Source organism: Eutrigla gurnardus, assembly GCF_963514095.1.
Source record: "Eutrigla gurnardus genome assembly, chromosome: 21".
Lineage (NCBI taxonomy): Eukaryota > Metazoa > Chordata > Actinopteri > Perciformes > Triglidae > Eutrigla > Eutrigla gurnardus.
In genome coordinates, this window is record NC_139932.1 from 19,373,602 (window position 1) to 19,388,004 (window position 14,403).

General features: G+C 42.0%; 1 protein-coding gene across 8 annotated transcripts; it reads left to right on the forward strand.

Annotated features, from left to right (window-relative positions):
- Positions 1–1,178: 1,178 nt before the first annotated feature.
- Positions 1,179–11,967, forward strand: LOC311031858 (basic helix-loop-helix ARNT-like protein 2; the record flags this gene model as incomplete). Of its 8 annotated transcripts, none has more annotated exons than XR_014599113.1 (18): positions 1,179–1,396; positions 5,437–5,524; positions 5,605–5,643; positions 5,713–5,754; positions 5,825–5,982; positions 6,064–6,146; positions 6,219–6,311; positions 6,749–6,863; positions 6,942–7,091; positions 8,855–9,089; positions 9,228–9,257; positions 9,395–9,501; positions 9,647–9,797; positions 10,198–10,253; positions 10,327–10,438; positions 10,533–10,626; positions 11,391–11,508; positions 11,810–11,827. XR_014599113.1 is itself a non-coding variant. In XM_084038386.1 (18 exons), the coding sequence occupies exons 1-18, from the start codon at positions 1,225–1,227 to the stop codon at positions 11,965–11,967; spliced, it is 1,980 nt and encodes a 659-aa protein (XP_083894512.1). In that variant the 5' UTR covers positions 1,179–1,224. The 8 variants fall into 8 exon arrangements, 6 of the variants coding, with proteins under 6 accessions (XP_083894512.1, XP_083894513.1, XP_083894514.1 ...); XR_014599114.1 differs by having other exon boundaries at positions 10,536–10,626; XM_084038386.1 differs by having other exon boundaries at positions 11,412–11,508; positions 11,810–11,967.
- Between the last annotated feature and the right edge of the window lie 2,436 nt (positions 11,968–14,403).

Genomic DNA, 14,403 nt, shown 5'->3' on the forward strand with positions numbered 1-14,403 from the left:
GGCTTTCTGTCTTACGTAAAGTCTCGTGCAAACTTCTCGAATTACACTATGTAGGTGAGGGCCGAAGATCGTCGAGCCGCGAGGTGACGTGTCACCCGGAGATGTATTTGGGCGCCGGAATGTGTGTTTTGTTTAGTCGTGTTTGTTGTGTTTTAGTCGTTTTTACCACACATGCTTTTTGTGTTTGAGATATTTTTATTATAATACAAACAAGATGACAACGTTATTGTGTTCAAATATTTAGTAGGTAGTCTTTTCTCAAAGAACCAGGCCACGTATAAAAGGTCTGGACTACATGTGTTTTTCTGATAATATGATATACAATAAGGAAAACAAGTTTAACATTAATGCAAGATTGTGATGAACGTGATGACCATTAACAGTATTGTAGATACTTTGACATCATGTATGAAAGAAGTCCATGTAGATATGTAAAAACCTTTTCTGAAGTAGAGGATGTAACTTTTATATATAATTGAAGTTTTATTTTGTGTGTAAGGACACGAGTTCTTATTTATTTCATGTTTATTTCATGGTTCTGTGTATGTCAGGTTGATAATACACTGGGAAATAATGACAGAGTGAAACCTCCTGTTTCTGGAGGGTGGGGAAGATGAGGAGGGGGGGGGGGGGGGGTCACATCTGTGACGTCCGCTGTGAACTTTATGTCGATGCATCAAAATATGTATCACCGGAAGAACCAAACCCGGCACCGGCACCGGTCTGGGCTGTAAATCCGGCTCTGGTCCGGGTCAGCTGTGTCACAAGTCTCATCATCATCAGCTCGCGTGCAGAGTCATGATTTAATATTAAAGACCCTCTGTGATGATGGAAAACCACACTTTCTTCACTCCAGATCATCATCATCACGGGTTTAGGATGAAGAATGAAAACTCACATTATTATTATTATTATTATTATTATTATTATTATTATTATTATTATTATTATTATTATTCAGAGAATAAAGATAAAACCATGGCACACATTTTTTTAAATATATATATGACATGTGCTTTATGTAAAGGGATGCTGACTCAGTGAATGGATCCGTCACCTCGGGCATGAATGGACGCGTGAAGGCGACGGAGGAGGAGGAGGAGACAAGCGTCAACTATTAGTTTGGTTCCTAGACGTGGGTGTTCCGTCCTCACCCACAACACCGTCCACCCCGCCTCCGATACAGAGAGAAAACCACGGGAGGAGGAGGAGGATGAGGAGAAAATGAAGTCAATGATACAACATCCCGGCGGTGTGCAGCTCGGCTCCCTCTGCTCCGCGGCTCCTACAGCTGGCGGCTCCGCATGCGGCGCTCCGCGCTCATCACCGGGTAGCCGGCTCCAGTCTGCAGGCATGTCGGCCGGGGGCTGTGACGGGACGGCGGACGGGCCAGCAGGTAAACACCCGGTGGGACTGGGGGGGGAGATAAAATCTACTTTTTAATTTTTTATTTAAAGAAGTTCCAACACTTGAAAAAAACAAGAGGAAAATACTTCATGAAAGTACTTCCTGAACTTATTTAGTGTACTAGTTTAAGTGTATTTTGTTGTTGTAAGTTCAAGCAGACGTTGAGATGTGACGTCACACACGCGACGGGTGAACGGTACAGCCGGGGCGACCCCCCCTCCGTGTAGCGAACTACACCCGGGATACGGAGCGGTGTGACCGGCGTGTGTAGCGGCGCACCGTGCGGATGGAAGCCCCTCCATTCATCCACAGCAGCACGACGTACGTGCTCGTGTCCGTGTAGGTGCGCGCGACTGGGGTAAAGGGAGGGGAGGCGAGGAGAGGGGGGGGGGGGGGGGGGGGGGTTGCGCTTCAGGACTACAAAACATCGTGGAACCGCCTGTCTGTAACCATGGAAACAGACTTAAAAACACGTTTTTTTATTGAGCGTAATCACGTAGTTTGTTCACCATCGCGCTAACCTGTACAAGTATTTTTCTCTATTCTTTTAACCTTCACGTGATCTCGCGAGGTTCCGCGTATTCTCTCTCTGTTGCAGCTTCTTTCTAAAAAAAAATGGGTCAGTGGATCAGTAGAGCAGCGCTGCCTCCGCCGTCCGGCAGGGGGAGCTGGCGATGACAGCCGTCAACTATATCACCGTTTGAATACCCCAAAAAATAATATAGAACAGTCTATACTCGAATGAAAGTATATCAACAATTAGGTGAAAACTTAATTAAATGCAAACAGAAATTATAAATGAACAAAAAACCCAATATATAAAAAAATAAAAGTGCTAAATTTAAATGTTCGTACTGAAAAATGGTTTTTATTGTCTCTTTCTCGTCGTTTTGTGTCTCTTTGTAGCTATTTTGAGTATCTTTGTAATAATTTTGTAATCTTTGTGGATGTTTTGTGTCTCTTTTCTGTATGTTTGTAGTAAGTTTGGGTCTTTGTGGTCGTTTTGCATCTCTCTCTGGTTGTTTACTGGATCTTTGTAGCCGTGTTGTGTCTCTTTGTAGTCATCAGTAGTGAATAAGTGAAGTTAAAGTGATTTAAAAGTGAATACCGGTGCACAGGACATAATTTAACCTCAGTGATTGTATGTTTGCTGCCAATATGCATGTTAGGAGTCACAGATAATTCTTCTTTTTATTAAATAACCAGATACTTTCTTCTTCACTGATAATCCATTCTTAAACCTAAATGTGAAATCACTATTTCCTGACATGTTATTGACCAAATGATTAATCAGGGAAATGAGTGAACGCTGTTCACATCCATATCGGAGCTCTGATGGATTAATGAGCTGACGGGGACTCTGATCTCTATTGTTTATTTCTTGTATAGTTTATTATTGTTTATTGTATAGTTTGCACTGTATTTATACACTGAATATATCTTGTTTTTATATGTATGTTGTAGTTGTACAGAGTGTTTTTTGCTGCTCAAAATAATTTCCCAGTCTGGGATTAATAATAATTAAAAGTAAATTAAACGCTATTCTATTCTATTCTATTCTATTCTTTTATGGACGTGAAGAGAAAAATAGAGCCGGATTTTAAAAGTATTGTGATTTGTTTGTTTTTCACTCAAACGTGTTTTATCTGTGACCCAATAAAAATATGAATTTCTAAACTAAATGTAAAATGATTCCAGGTTGTTTTAGTGACATTTTTTAAGCACATTTATGATGATAATCGGGATAATATCAAGAATCAGAATTATTTTTGGACGGGATAGGATAATTGTGACATGGCGATTCTGGTGTTATCAATCAATCAATCAATCAATTATTATTCAGGACACAGAAACGGTCCATAGCAAATTACAAACGTAGTAAAAGACGTCCAAATACAATAAATAAATCAGTGCAAAAGTCAGAATTCTGCAGTAAACAAACATGATATGACCTCATGAATAGTTAACTAGTTATTTCTTTTGTTGTTGTTCATATGCGTGACCCTTGAACCCAGTTTGTTTCTTCACTCTGGCTGTTTCTGTAATGTATTCTGTTCAACATTCCTGGCTGCCGGTTTCTTTTCCATCTGTTATTACGTTGGATGAACGACAGCAGCGCGTGTTTGGAGATCTCAAGCTTCAATAAAAGAGTGTATTTTCTATAGAACATGGGCTCCTTCTGGCTCTGGCTGGCATTTACTGCCCATTTCAATAAACCCCCTCTTTGTTTGCGATAGAAGCTGATTTTATTGCTGCGTTAGCTTTGTATCGCATTCACTGGTGTTTTTACAATTAAAACCAGGTCATAGTCCACCCCCCACCAAATACCTGAAAGGCATTCAAGCTGTAATAAAAAGTGCATGTAGGTCATGTCGTGCATACTTTTTGTCCTCCCGCGGTTCCCCCGACTGTCTGAGTATTATGGGATGTCATCTGCTGGCCGGTCACGGCGGGAGATCTTGGCTCCGCTGATATTCCTCGATGACACGTTTTAGTGAGTCAGCCGGCAGGTTCGTGGCTAATAAGGAAACGTGAGCAGTGATGACCCACTAAACTCTGATTACGGGGATTCAACCTGGATATGAAAAGTTCCTTCCACTTCAACTGTGGACGTCACAGCTGGTTTACCTGTAAAGGTCAAAGGGGTCACCTCTCATTTAACCTCCTCGGAGGGTCTTCACATCAACGTGAAGACGGCTTTGAAAGCTCATGTTAGAGGATGATCATCGTTTCCTGCTTCAGTGGAAACCCCAGGAAGAATATGGGTCACGTTGAAACGCTTTCATTCATTTTTATCAACACTTATACGCCGCAAATGTCACAATTCTGAGAGTCCGGTTGTCCTGTGAGGGAAGTAGGTCAGTGTTGCAGCGTTATATAAAGGTTGGGTAAGACGATAGCCCGAACCCTGGTTGCCCTCACGTGCCTTCAAACGGACATGGATGTGTGTTTGGCGCCGTTTGATGGCGGCCGCCGGCCGGTGCAGCGAGGAGGAAACGTGACAGCAGAGGGCCGGGCCAAGTGTGTTTAAGGGAGGGGGGGGGGGAGGGGAGGCCAGCGTGTCGGCCTTTAAAGCCTTTCTTTCTACTGTGACCAACATTCCTGAGATATCGACCCACGACTACAAACACACCGGGACTCTGGGGATGTTTGCTCACAGAAACAAGAAAATAGTTTCCAATAAGGGCGGATTCTTCTCAGGAAGTTTAGTTTGAAAAGAAAAAATACATAAACATATAAGATGGGTTACTTTAGGATTAAGGAATACAGAATAATTCATAATATGGTCAATTTAATTTGGAATATCACAAGTGCAAAAACATAATAATAATAAAAACAATAATAATATATTATTTTTATTATTATTATTTTAATTGAATGGCAATTTAAAAATGATTAATAATTAATTTTAATTATATATTTTTCACAGATAAATACATTTAAGTGAAACGGAAATTTAAATAAAAGACATTGTTTCAAAATAAAAGCATCATGGCCTTCGTTTGCTCCAGAGACTTTGGATTTGTTGTTTTACCGCAGTGTTCAAGGTTATTTTATTCTTTTATTTATTAGTGGTTATCAAATAAAACCAAGAGAGAGAGTTTCACCCTCAAACGCCAACTAAACCTTCTGTTTCCAGGCTCTATTTATCAAAGTCACACCGACGATACTCTGATAAATGACTTATTCATATTGATAAAAACGTCAAACAGGTCGGGTGCATCAGTTGCCATGGTTTCCAGTATTTAGTCTCAGCGTTCATTGGCTTTGTTGTTTTCCATGTTAGCATCCTTTTATGGCCGAGATGTGGCCTGACACGATTTCTATGAATATTCGTTCACCTCGGCATTCAAAGACTTCAGCAGAAATCCAATTAAAAAGTCAAATTAAAAGCCCTGTTTGTCTAAATGTTCAAGGCTTAATTCTTTTTATTCGCCACCGACTGAGCGAGTCTCATTCATTGGTTCATAATAAGTTTCCTCTCAAGGCCGATCCTTCGTCTGCAGCCTCTCACGTCTGTTTTCTCAGATCTCGCTGCCGAGGACGAAGGCCCGAACCAAACCACGCCGCCAGCCGCCGAGCTGCAGAGGAAACGGAAGGGAGACGTGGAGGAGAGGTCAGCCACCGTAGAGGTCATATATAATGCTTACTTCTTATTATTGATGTTAATCACCAACATGTGTCTGAACCTTCCAGGCAAAGGGTCGACCTCCAGTTGGATAAAGACCTCAGCAGGTACGACTCTTTGTTCATGAGGGGAAACTGGCCTGGAGTCAGATTGTTGATCCTGTTTTTAATCCGCAGGTCTGAAGATGAGGATCAGCAGGTGAAAATGAAATGCTTCAGGTGAGTCTGTTTTATTTGATTGGCCAGCGTTTCCCCTGAACCGGGGGTTAACATGTGATCTGTGCTGCAGGGAGCCTCACCGGCAGATCGAGAAGCGGCGGAGGGATAAAATGAACAACCTCATCGACGAGCTGGCCGCCATGATCCCCGCCTGCCAGCCCATGGCTCGCAAACTCGACAAGCTCACCGTCCTGCGGAAGGGGGTGCAGCACCTGAAAGCCCTCAAAGGTAACCTCCGACCCCCCCACCCCCCCACCCTGATAACGCCTGCTTCTCCTCCACCCATCTAATAGTCCACTGTGTTCTCAGCTGGCTCAAGCAGCGCCTTTACAGACACCACCTACAAGCCTTCAATCCTGCCTCAAGACGACCTCAGGCACCTTCTGCTCCGGGTGGGTGCTGACCTTTGACCTCACCGTTCATATCCACCTCCCAGTACTGACATTCATCTTTCTTCCTGCCAGGCTGCGGACGGTTTCCTGCTAATTGTAAGTTGCGACCGAGCGAAAGTCCTGTTCATCTCCGAGTCCGTCACCAAGATCCTCAACTTTAGCCGGGTGTGTTGCACTTCTTCATCACGCTCGTCATCAGCATTTGTTTTGTTCTCCCTTTTTTATTTTTGTCAAGTCGAAAAATAAGGCGGAAATATCTTAAAATTATGGAGCCAGAAAAGTAAAATGTTGTCAAATTTGATCAGACCGATCAGTGAAAACGTCAATAAATAACAGTATCTTCAATAAGAAAATGTAAAAAGTCTTAGCTGTTAGCTGACAAGCTGGTCAACAAAGAACTTTTCATGTTAGCAGCTAACGGGTCAGATATTTCCCTCGGGAGGAGGAGGAGGAGGAGGAGACCAAAACAGAGCTAAAATGGAAGTGAAGAACGTCATTGGACGAACTCATTTAATAATTAGTAATTGATTGATATAAAACAATATATTTTTTTTTAAGTTTCCGTCCATCCATCCATGGACTGATGCGTGTCCTGTTTGCAGGTGGAGCTGACGGGGAAGACCCTGTTTGACTTCATCCACCCCAAAGACATCACCAAGGTGAAGGAGCAGCTGTCGTCGTCGGAGTATCCTCGCCAACGCCTCGTCGATGCTGCAAGTAAGTCGGCCGCAGGTGTGAGGAGCAGCTGGAGGAGGAGTTGGAGTAACGGCGTCTCTCTCTCCCTGTTTGTGGTAGCCGGGGTGCAGGTCCAGGTGGAGGCCCCCGCCAGGCCGCCCCACCTGTCCACCGGGGCCCGGAGGTCCTTCTTCTGCCGCATGAAGCACAGTCGAGTGGCGGGGAAGCAAGAGGACAAACACCTGCTGCCTTGTACATCCAAAAAGAAAGGTGGGTTCATTTATGACGTCACAGTGACATCATCACAGGGGAGTTTTGGAGTCCAGTCCCAGGTCCCTAAATGAAATCTTAAGGAGTTGCTCTGATCTGACTGGTTTTCAATAAGTATTTAGAGATTTTGTTTTTGGTTGTTCTGCTGGGTTCAAGTCCGTTATCTCCAGGCCGTATTTCCATATTATTATGACGACATTTACGGACCTCACGTGGATCATTTTATTTCTGTTATCTCGCTCCCTGAAGAGCACTTGAGGCGATTCAGCTGAGAGGAAACTCTCAAAGAGTCTTTGTATATACAGTCATGTTGAGACCAGGACGAGGAGGAGGAGGAGGAGGTTGTGTAACAAAAGATTACTAATATATTTGAATTTCTCAGAAACGATGTATTCAAACAAACAGAATAATGGGACACGTATGATCTGCCTCGCCGGCCAAAGAGGGAAGAAATGTTCTGATCTGGATCTTGTGGTGGGTTGGGACCCCCCCTCCACACACTCCTCCTCCTCCCCCTCCCTCCTCCTCCCCCTCCCTCCACCCATTGACAAAACTTCCAAGTTAGATTTACCTTTTTATTCTCCAACAAGTGTGACCTCTTTTTCCACGGACAGATTGAACTATGAAAGAATGAAATTCTGATGCACGCTGCCCTCCATTCAGGTTTACTGTTTGTTGTTAAGATGCACACGGATGTCTTTTCCTCACTTTTCTCTAAGTGGGTCACTTTTCCAGAGTGATTCTCCTCCTGATATCACCATTTAAAAACAACAACAACAGAAGCACGTTGTCCTGAACAGGAAGTAGGTCAGGGTTGCAGCGTTGTGTAACTACAAAGTAAGGAGATGGGCCGACCCTCACTGCTGAACCCGATTGTAGGGACAGAAACAGGACGTGTGGTGCCACCTAGTGGCCAATCTGAGTAACAGCACTGCAGTGTGTCTAAAGAATGGAAGCCTTTTAAACTTCTTGGTCCCATAATATTCTCTTTTTGTTACTTCTTCTATCATAAATTGTAGAAATTTAATGACTTTATTACATACAAAACACATCAAGTTATATATTTTTTAATGTGGTACATCAGACAATATGTGTATAAATCCGCAGCTGGAAATAGTCCCCAACAAATACACCATCTTCTCCTGTTTGAGTGACAATTGATAAAAAAAAAAAAAAAACCTACTTTGCCCTTTTATCATCTTTAAAAAAATCAATATAAATATTTGTCACCCATTGTTAATGATAAAATGAATGAATTTCCTTGGAGCTGATTGAGGACACGTTTTTGTCTTCGTCTTCTACGTTTCTTTAAAGATTATTTTTGGAGCATTTTATGTCTTTGATAGTGGAGATGTGAGGAAAGAGCGTAAGGGAATGACATGCAGCTGGGAATCAAACCTGCAACTCACTGCACCGATGTTCACCCGAACCACCCGGTTTCCAGGTCACCATGAAGAAGCAGCAATGGTGTTGACATATATTTAAATAATCATACATGTAGTTTGTATAGGGAAAAATCAATATAAAAAAATAAGAAATAAAGTAAAAATATCTATATTATGTGTCAACATTCACCTCCAATAGTCATTAGAAAATAATAATAAACTAAAAAACATTTATGACCACGACATATCGTTGTAATGCTTGATGTGCTGTGTTTTTCTCTCTTCATTGAAAATCAATTAACATATTTAAAAAAAAATAAATAAAACCGTATGAGCACATTTGAACCGGTTTGATTTCCATCCCTTGCGCCCCCACAGACTCGTACCGGTACTGCACCCTCCACTGCACCGGATACATGCGGAGTTGGCCGAGCAGCCAGGTGGACTCGGACGGCGACGGCGAGAAGGAAAGCTCCAGCCTGACCTGCCTGGTGACGGTGTGCCGCCTCCTCACCCACGTCACCCACCAGCCCCCCAAAGACGTCAGCGTCAAGCCCTGCCAGTTCATCACCCGCTGTGCCATCGACGGCAAATTCACCTTCGTGGAGCAACAGTGAGTCGTGCCCTCTGACCTCCAGCAGCCCCTCCCTCTGCCCAAGTAACCCCCTCCCTCCCTGCTGTGAGTCACGGCTCGGCTGAGAAACACATGGCAGAGTTGTAATCCTTTTCTTTCTTTGCCGTTGTTTCTCAGAAGGAGAGCTTTGCATCTCGATGGCATCTCGTGAAAATAAGTACTTTCACACCACATATAGTGTCTCATTACATTTCCCCATGTGTGTGTGTGTGTGTGACTGTTTTAAACCGAGCACAGACTCCAAGAAGAGAAGGAAGGCTAAATCTCTCCCTCTTCCTCCCCAGAGCCACGGCGGTTATCGGGTATCTGCCTCAGGAGGTCCTCGGCACGTCGTGTTACGAGTACTTCCACCAGGACGACCTTTGGCACCTCGCAGAGAAACACAGGCAAGGTGATGGAGCAGGAAGCCACCTCCGTTTGGCAATTAAGGACAAGAAATCCTTTTTCTTTGCAGCAGTCGTGTTTAGAAAATGTGAAATAAATGGACCTTTTTCCTACGTTTGTCCACCCTGATAACACTCCGATCTGATCAGCAGTTCTTCGAAGTAAAGAGAAGATTGAGACGAGCTGCTACAAGTTCAAGACGAAGTACGGATCCTACGTTTCCCTCCAAAGCCAGTGGTTCAGCTTCACAAACCCGTGGACCAAAGAAGTGGAGTTCATCGTGTCCTCCAACAGGGTGATCCCGTGAGTACCCATCATTCTGTTTTATTGTTGCAAAGAAGAGCAACTCATTTAGAGCAACGGGGGAAAAGTTCCTTTCTGTGGCTCATTAAGCAGGAGATTTTAAATCTTTTTTCATATTTTATTATATTTTTCTTTATTTTCTATACAAACTAAATGTATGATTATTTAAGTAAATGTCAACACTCTTATTTTATTTATTTTTTCCAAAAATGCTAAATATCTTTATATTTATACAAAAATTGCTGCACAGACTGTAAATAATACATGTTTATGTTTTATATTTTTGTATTCTTTATGATTGTATTTTCCAGTTGAGGAAACTGTGTGAAGGGAAACTTCAAAATAAAATAAAAATCTTGAATCTCTGCTATAATAATAAATAAATACCGCGTTGTGCCAGCAGGGGGCCTGGTCACACAAAAGATGAGGAGGCAGGCAGCTCGAAGGCTCTTCAGGGTAAGAAACACACACATTGTATTCACAGAGGTGTTTATTTATTTGATATAACGGGTTTCCTCGTCTTCCACAGAGGACACCAAGCAGTTACCCATCATCCCCGGCCTCTCCAGCGGCGTGGGCACCATGATCTACGCCGGCAGCATCGGGAGTCAGATCGCCAACGAGCTTGTCGACTCCTACAGGTGATGGTTTGTGGGTTTGATGGGGGGGGGGGGGGGTGCCTGTGAGAATATTTCTAATAACTTCAGGTTTTATTTCCCGTCTGCTTCACCTGAGCAGGATGAACTCGTCTCCGTCGAGTGGAGCTTCCAGTCCGTTCGGCCCGCTGCTGGAGAAAGGCCCGCTGGTTCTAAACCACGGCAGCATGATGGTGAGTGTCGCCTTCAGCATCACGAGAAAACACAGAGTCTTCATCATTCTAGTGCATGGGCGACCTCAGGAACGTCTGCAGGGAGGGGGCGCGATCGTCCACCAGGGTTTAGGGGTCAAAGGTCACTGTGACCTCACGTTTGTTTTTGTCTTAACTCAACAATTAATAGGATAAAAGTGATGACATTTTTAGACAGACAGATGTAAACAGTGAGATTATCATTTTTATTATTAGAATTTTCATTATTATTTGTATTTTTACTATTATTTTTACTATTATTATTTTATTATTATTATTATTAGAATTATATTTTTTTATTATTAGTAGTAGTATTTTCATTATTATTTTTTATTTATTATTATTATTATTATTATTATTATTATTATTATTATTATTATTATTATTATTATTATTATTATTATTATTATTATTATTATTATTATCAGTCAGTCTATAATCGTTGTGCTTGTTGACTTTCTGGTATTTTTACTCTATTTTATGTAATGTTTTAAACGTTTCCCTTGTTACACTTCCTTGTAGTTTTTAGCGTCTCGAGGCAGTTTATTTGAAAACACGGCTCAGGAGCTTATATGGAAATGTGTTTGTGACATATTCACATGCAAATGTAGTTTGCAACCTCATTTAGCAATAATATGAAAGTACTGTAACTTTTATTTAGAGTAATGATGCTCCTGTTAGTGTCTTTATGAGTCTGATTCAATGTGAGTAAATGTGATATTCACACACAGTTCTCAAACATACAGTGTGTTTGACTCTTTGTTCAGATGACCAGGAGAGAGGAGGCGGCGGGGAGTTCCTCCCAGTCCCAGTCTGACTCCAGCAAAGCGGCGGGTGCCAGCAGCGCCACCTCTGAAAGTTCAGGTAATCAACATATAAAGGTGCAGAAAAATGGTGAATTATGAAGACGTGATAATAATTAGTTATGGGATTATGTTTTGTAGTATTCTTTAAATGTGTTTTAATGATTTAACTTTTTCATTCATCCATAAAAACCTGTAAAAAGAACTTTTGACCTTTTTATTCATAAATATATTGACAGAGAAAGTCCAGCAGTGTTTGAACACCTGAATCCGTGATAATGATTTGATGCTGAACTGATAAACCAGGTGGGCGTTGGAGGGTTTTCATTTCCTCCCTGAAGTTTCTGTCTCCGTCCATCCAGGCGAGTCGGCCCAGCTGGACCTGGACAGCATGGTGGTGCCGGGCCTGAGCAGCTTCAGCAACGACGAGGCGGCCATGGCCGTCATCATGAGCCTGCTGGAGACGGACGTGAACATGAGTCAGTCTGGGGACTTTGAGGAATTACACTGGCCTTTCTAGAGGACTGTTCAGCCGTCCGGCCTCGCACAACTCCAACCCCACGGGACTCCTGAGGAAGCCTGACGAGTGAATCTAACGTTACTGTGATGATCTTGTTGGGAGCGTGAGGGGTAAAGATTCAGAGTCTTCCTCAGAGACACTTTCAGACGACCACGTATCCATCAGTGAGGAGAATCCGACTCCTGCCGTGTGCAGCGCTGCTAGACGCTCCTCAGACCGTGAACCCTTCAGTACCCGGTGATGACTGGCCTGTTTTTAACAACGTGGCCTGATTGTTCCAACTTTTATTTTACTGTCAAGTCATGTTTGTGTCCAGGAAGTACTGAAGAAGGCTCAGACGAATGTCCATCCTCTACTGGCTCAGCTTTCCTCCCATAAGAACTGATTATCAAAAACTTTGAACCATTACACATTTTTTTTTTCACCTAAATGACAAAAAAACACAGAATACTTGAATATTGACCAATGTTTACAGTTTTTGGTCCATTGGATAAATTGTTGGCACAGAAACAGGCTCTACTTTGTTTAAAAAAAATCAAAATTCACACAAACGTTGCTAAGCTAACTGCCCTGCTGTTGCTACTCCATCAAGCTGTCATGGAGCCCAAACTGACACTAAGTGCACTCGCTGAAAAAAATATTCATAATATTTGGACAGAAGGGTGTACGATATGCGTTTGAAGGATATATGCAGGATGTTAAACTTGATTTTTTTTTTTAAAAGACAGAAGATAAATCGAGACAGAAGAATTAAATATTACTGTAATACAACGTTTAACCATGAAAGTTTAAGAAAATAGGAAACGGTTGCATCAGGGTCAATGGAGCAGTTAGTTGTCGAAGCTGGCTGATGCGTGTGATTGGCCGCGCTGCGTTCTAGGGGGCGGGACTTGCCAAATCTATTCTATCTGTGAGGTGAAACTCACACCTGTTGTGTTAAAAATCTAAAATATCAGTGTAGAAACACACATTGACATTCTTGAGGGGGAGTGGGGTCTTTTCTTTTTTAATTAAAATTCTTATTGTGATGTAAAGTTTTCATATTGAATGTGCACTGAAGGAGTGAGTCACTTAATTTATTGTATTTAACGAGGGACGCGCCAACATGTCGTCAGAGTTCATCCCCGTTACGTCTTCACTTCCTGTTTGAACGGCCACCGCTGCACACAGAGATCAGCTGGTATCTGCGTTGCCTAGGAGACGATACTGATGCTGGTTATCTATTTCTGAATGTCCCATTAAACCAAAACAGCCAATCCACTCCGAACAGCTGGAACCTAATGAGTGGAGCGGCGGAGCAGAGAGACGACTTCTCATTCGCCTTAAGGCCAGAATGCAATGAAGCCAGCGTGACCCAATCAGGCTCCTCCAAACTCTGGTGACATCACAGGTTCCTCTCATGTCATGTGATCGTGTTGCCTTTGAACGCATGTCGCTTCTGATGGTTTCAGTTGTAAAATCAAGGACACTAAATCGTATTGAACGTGCTACGAAAAAGACAGAAATGTCTGATATCTGTTTGTATGTTTGTCGTCGGTGTATCTGCTGTAACGAGGAACGGAGGTAGAAGATTTTATAATAAATGGTCTTAATTCTGTGTTGTTCTTTAACACCGTGGTGATTTCAGTCCTCATTATTCATCTTCATCTTGTGAAGATCCTTCATCTATCTCCTTCCTCTTCTCATCTCTTTTCCTTCCTCTTCTTCGTCAGAATATAAAAAAAAACGAGAACCGTTCAACTAAACAAAAAGTGTCTTTATTCAGCTTTTATTGCAGTCTTATTATTATTATTATTATTATACAACAAATTGTTGACAGTAAAAGCAATATTTGAATTCCCACCCCTTCAAAAAATGTAAAGTGCAGATTTGTTAGTGTGTCTACTCGAGTCTTTCTATTTCAAAATAAGAGCCCCGCAGCTAGAGTACAACGTAAAGGGCCTCTTTATGATTAATGTGCATCATGGGAATCATAAAAGGTTATTCATTAAAAAAATGACATGAAATTAAAACGTTTTTTTCCATCCTGCTGCTCAAACTTTACATATCAGTGCATTTCTGTGCATCAAGGACAAAACAGCAAAACCTCCTTGTGCTTTACTTCCACACACAACCTCAACTTACATCACACGTGACTTTTTAAAATCACTTTTACGTGATTTCCAACTTCATATCTGAACCGACAAACCAGCCTTTAATATAAGTTGATAAGATTTCCAGTCATATTTACATAAATAACTGTGGCAGCGATACTGACAGGGAAAAAAATAAACACTTTTTTAATTACATTTTGTTAACAATTCTGAAAAATAATCATGAAAACAGCTCAACGTCGGCTGCAGCAGCAGCAGCATTTTTAATCACAGTGTGTTCGCTAACCCATCAAGCTCCTGGGAAAATACATATTAATAAGAAAAGTGACCTTAAATGACAGAT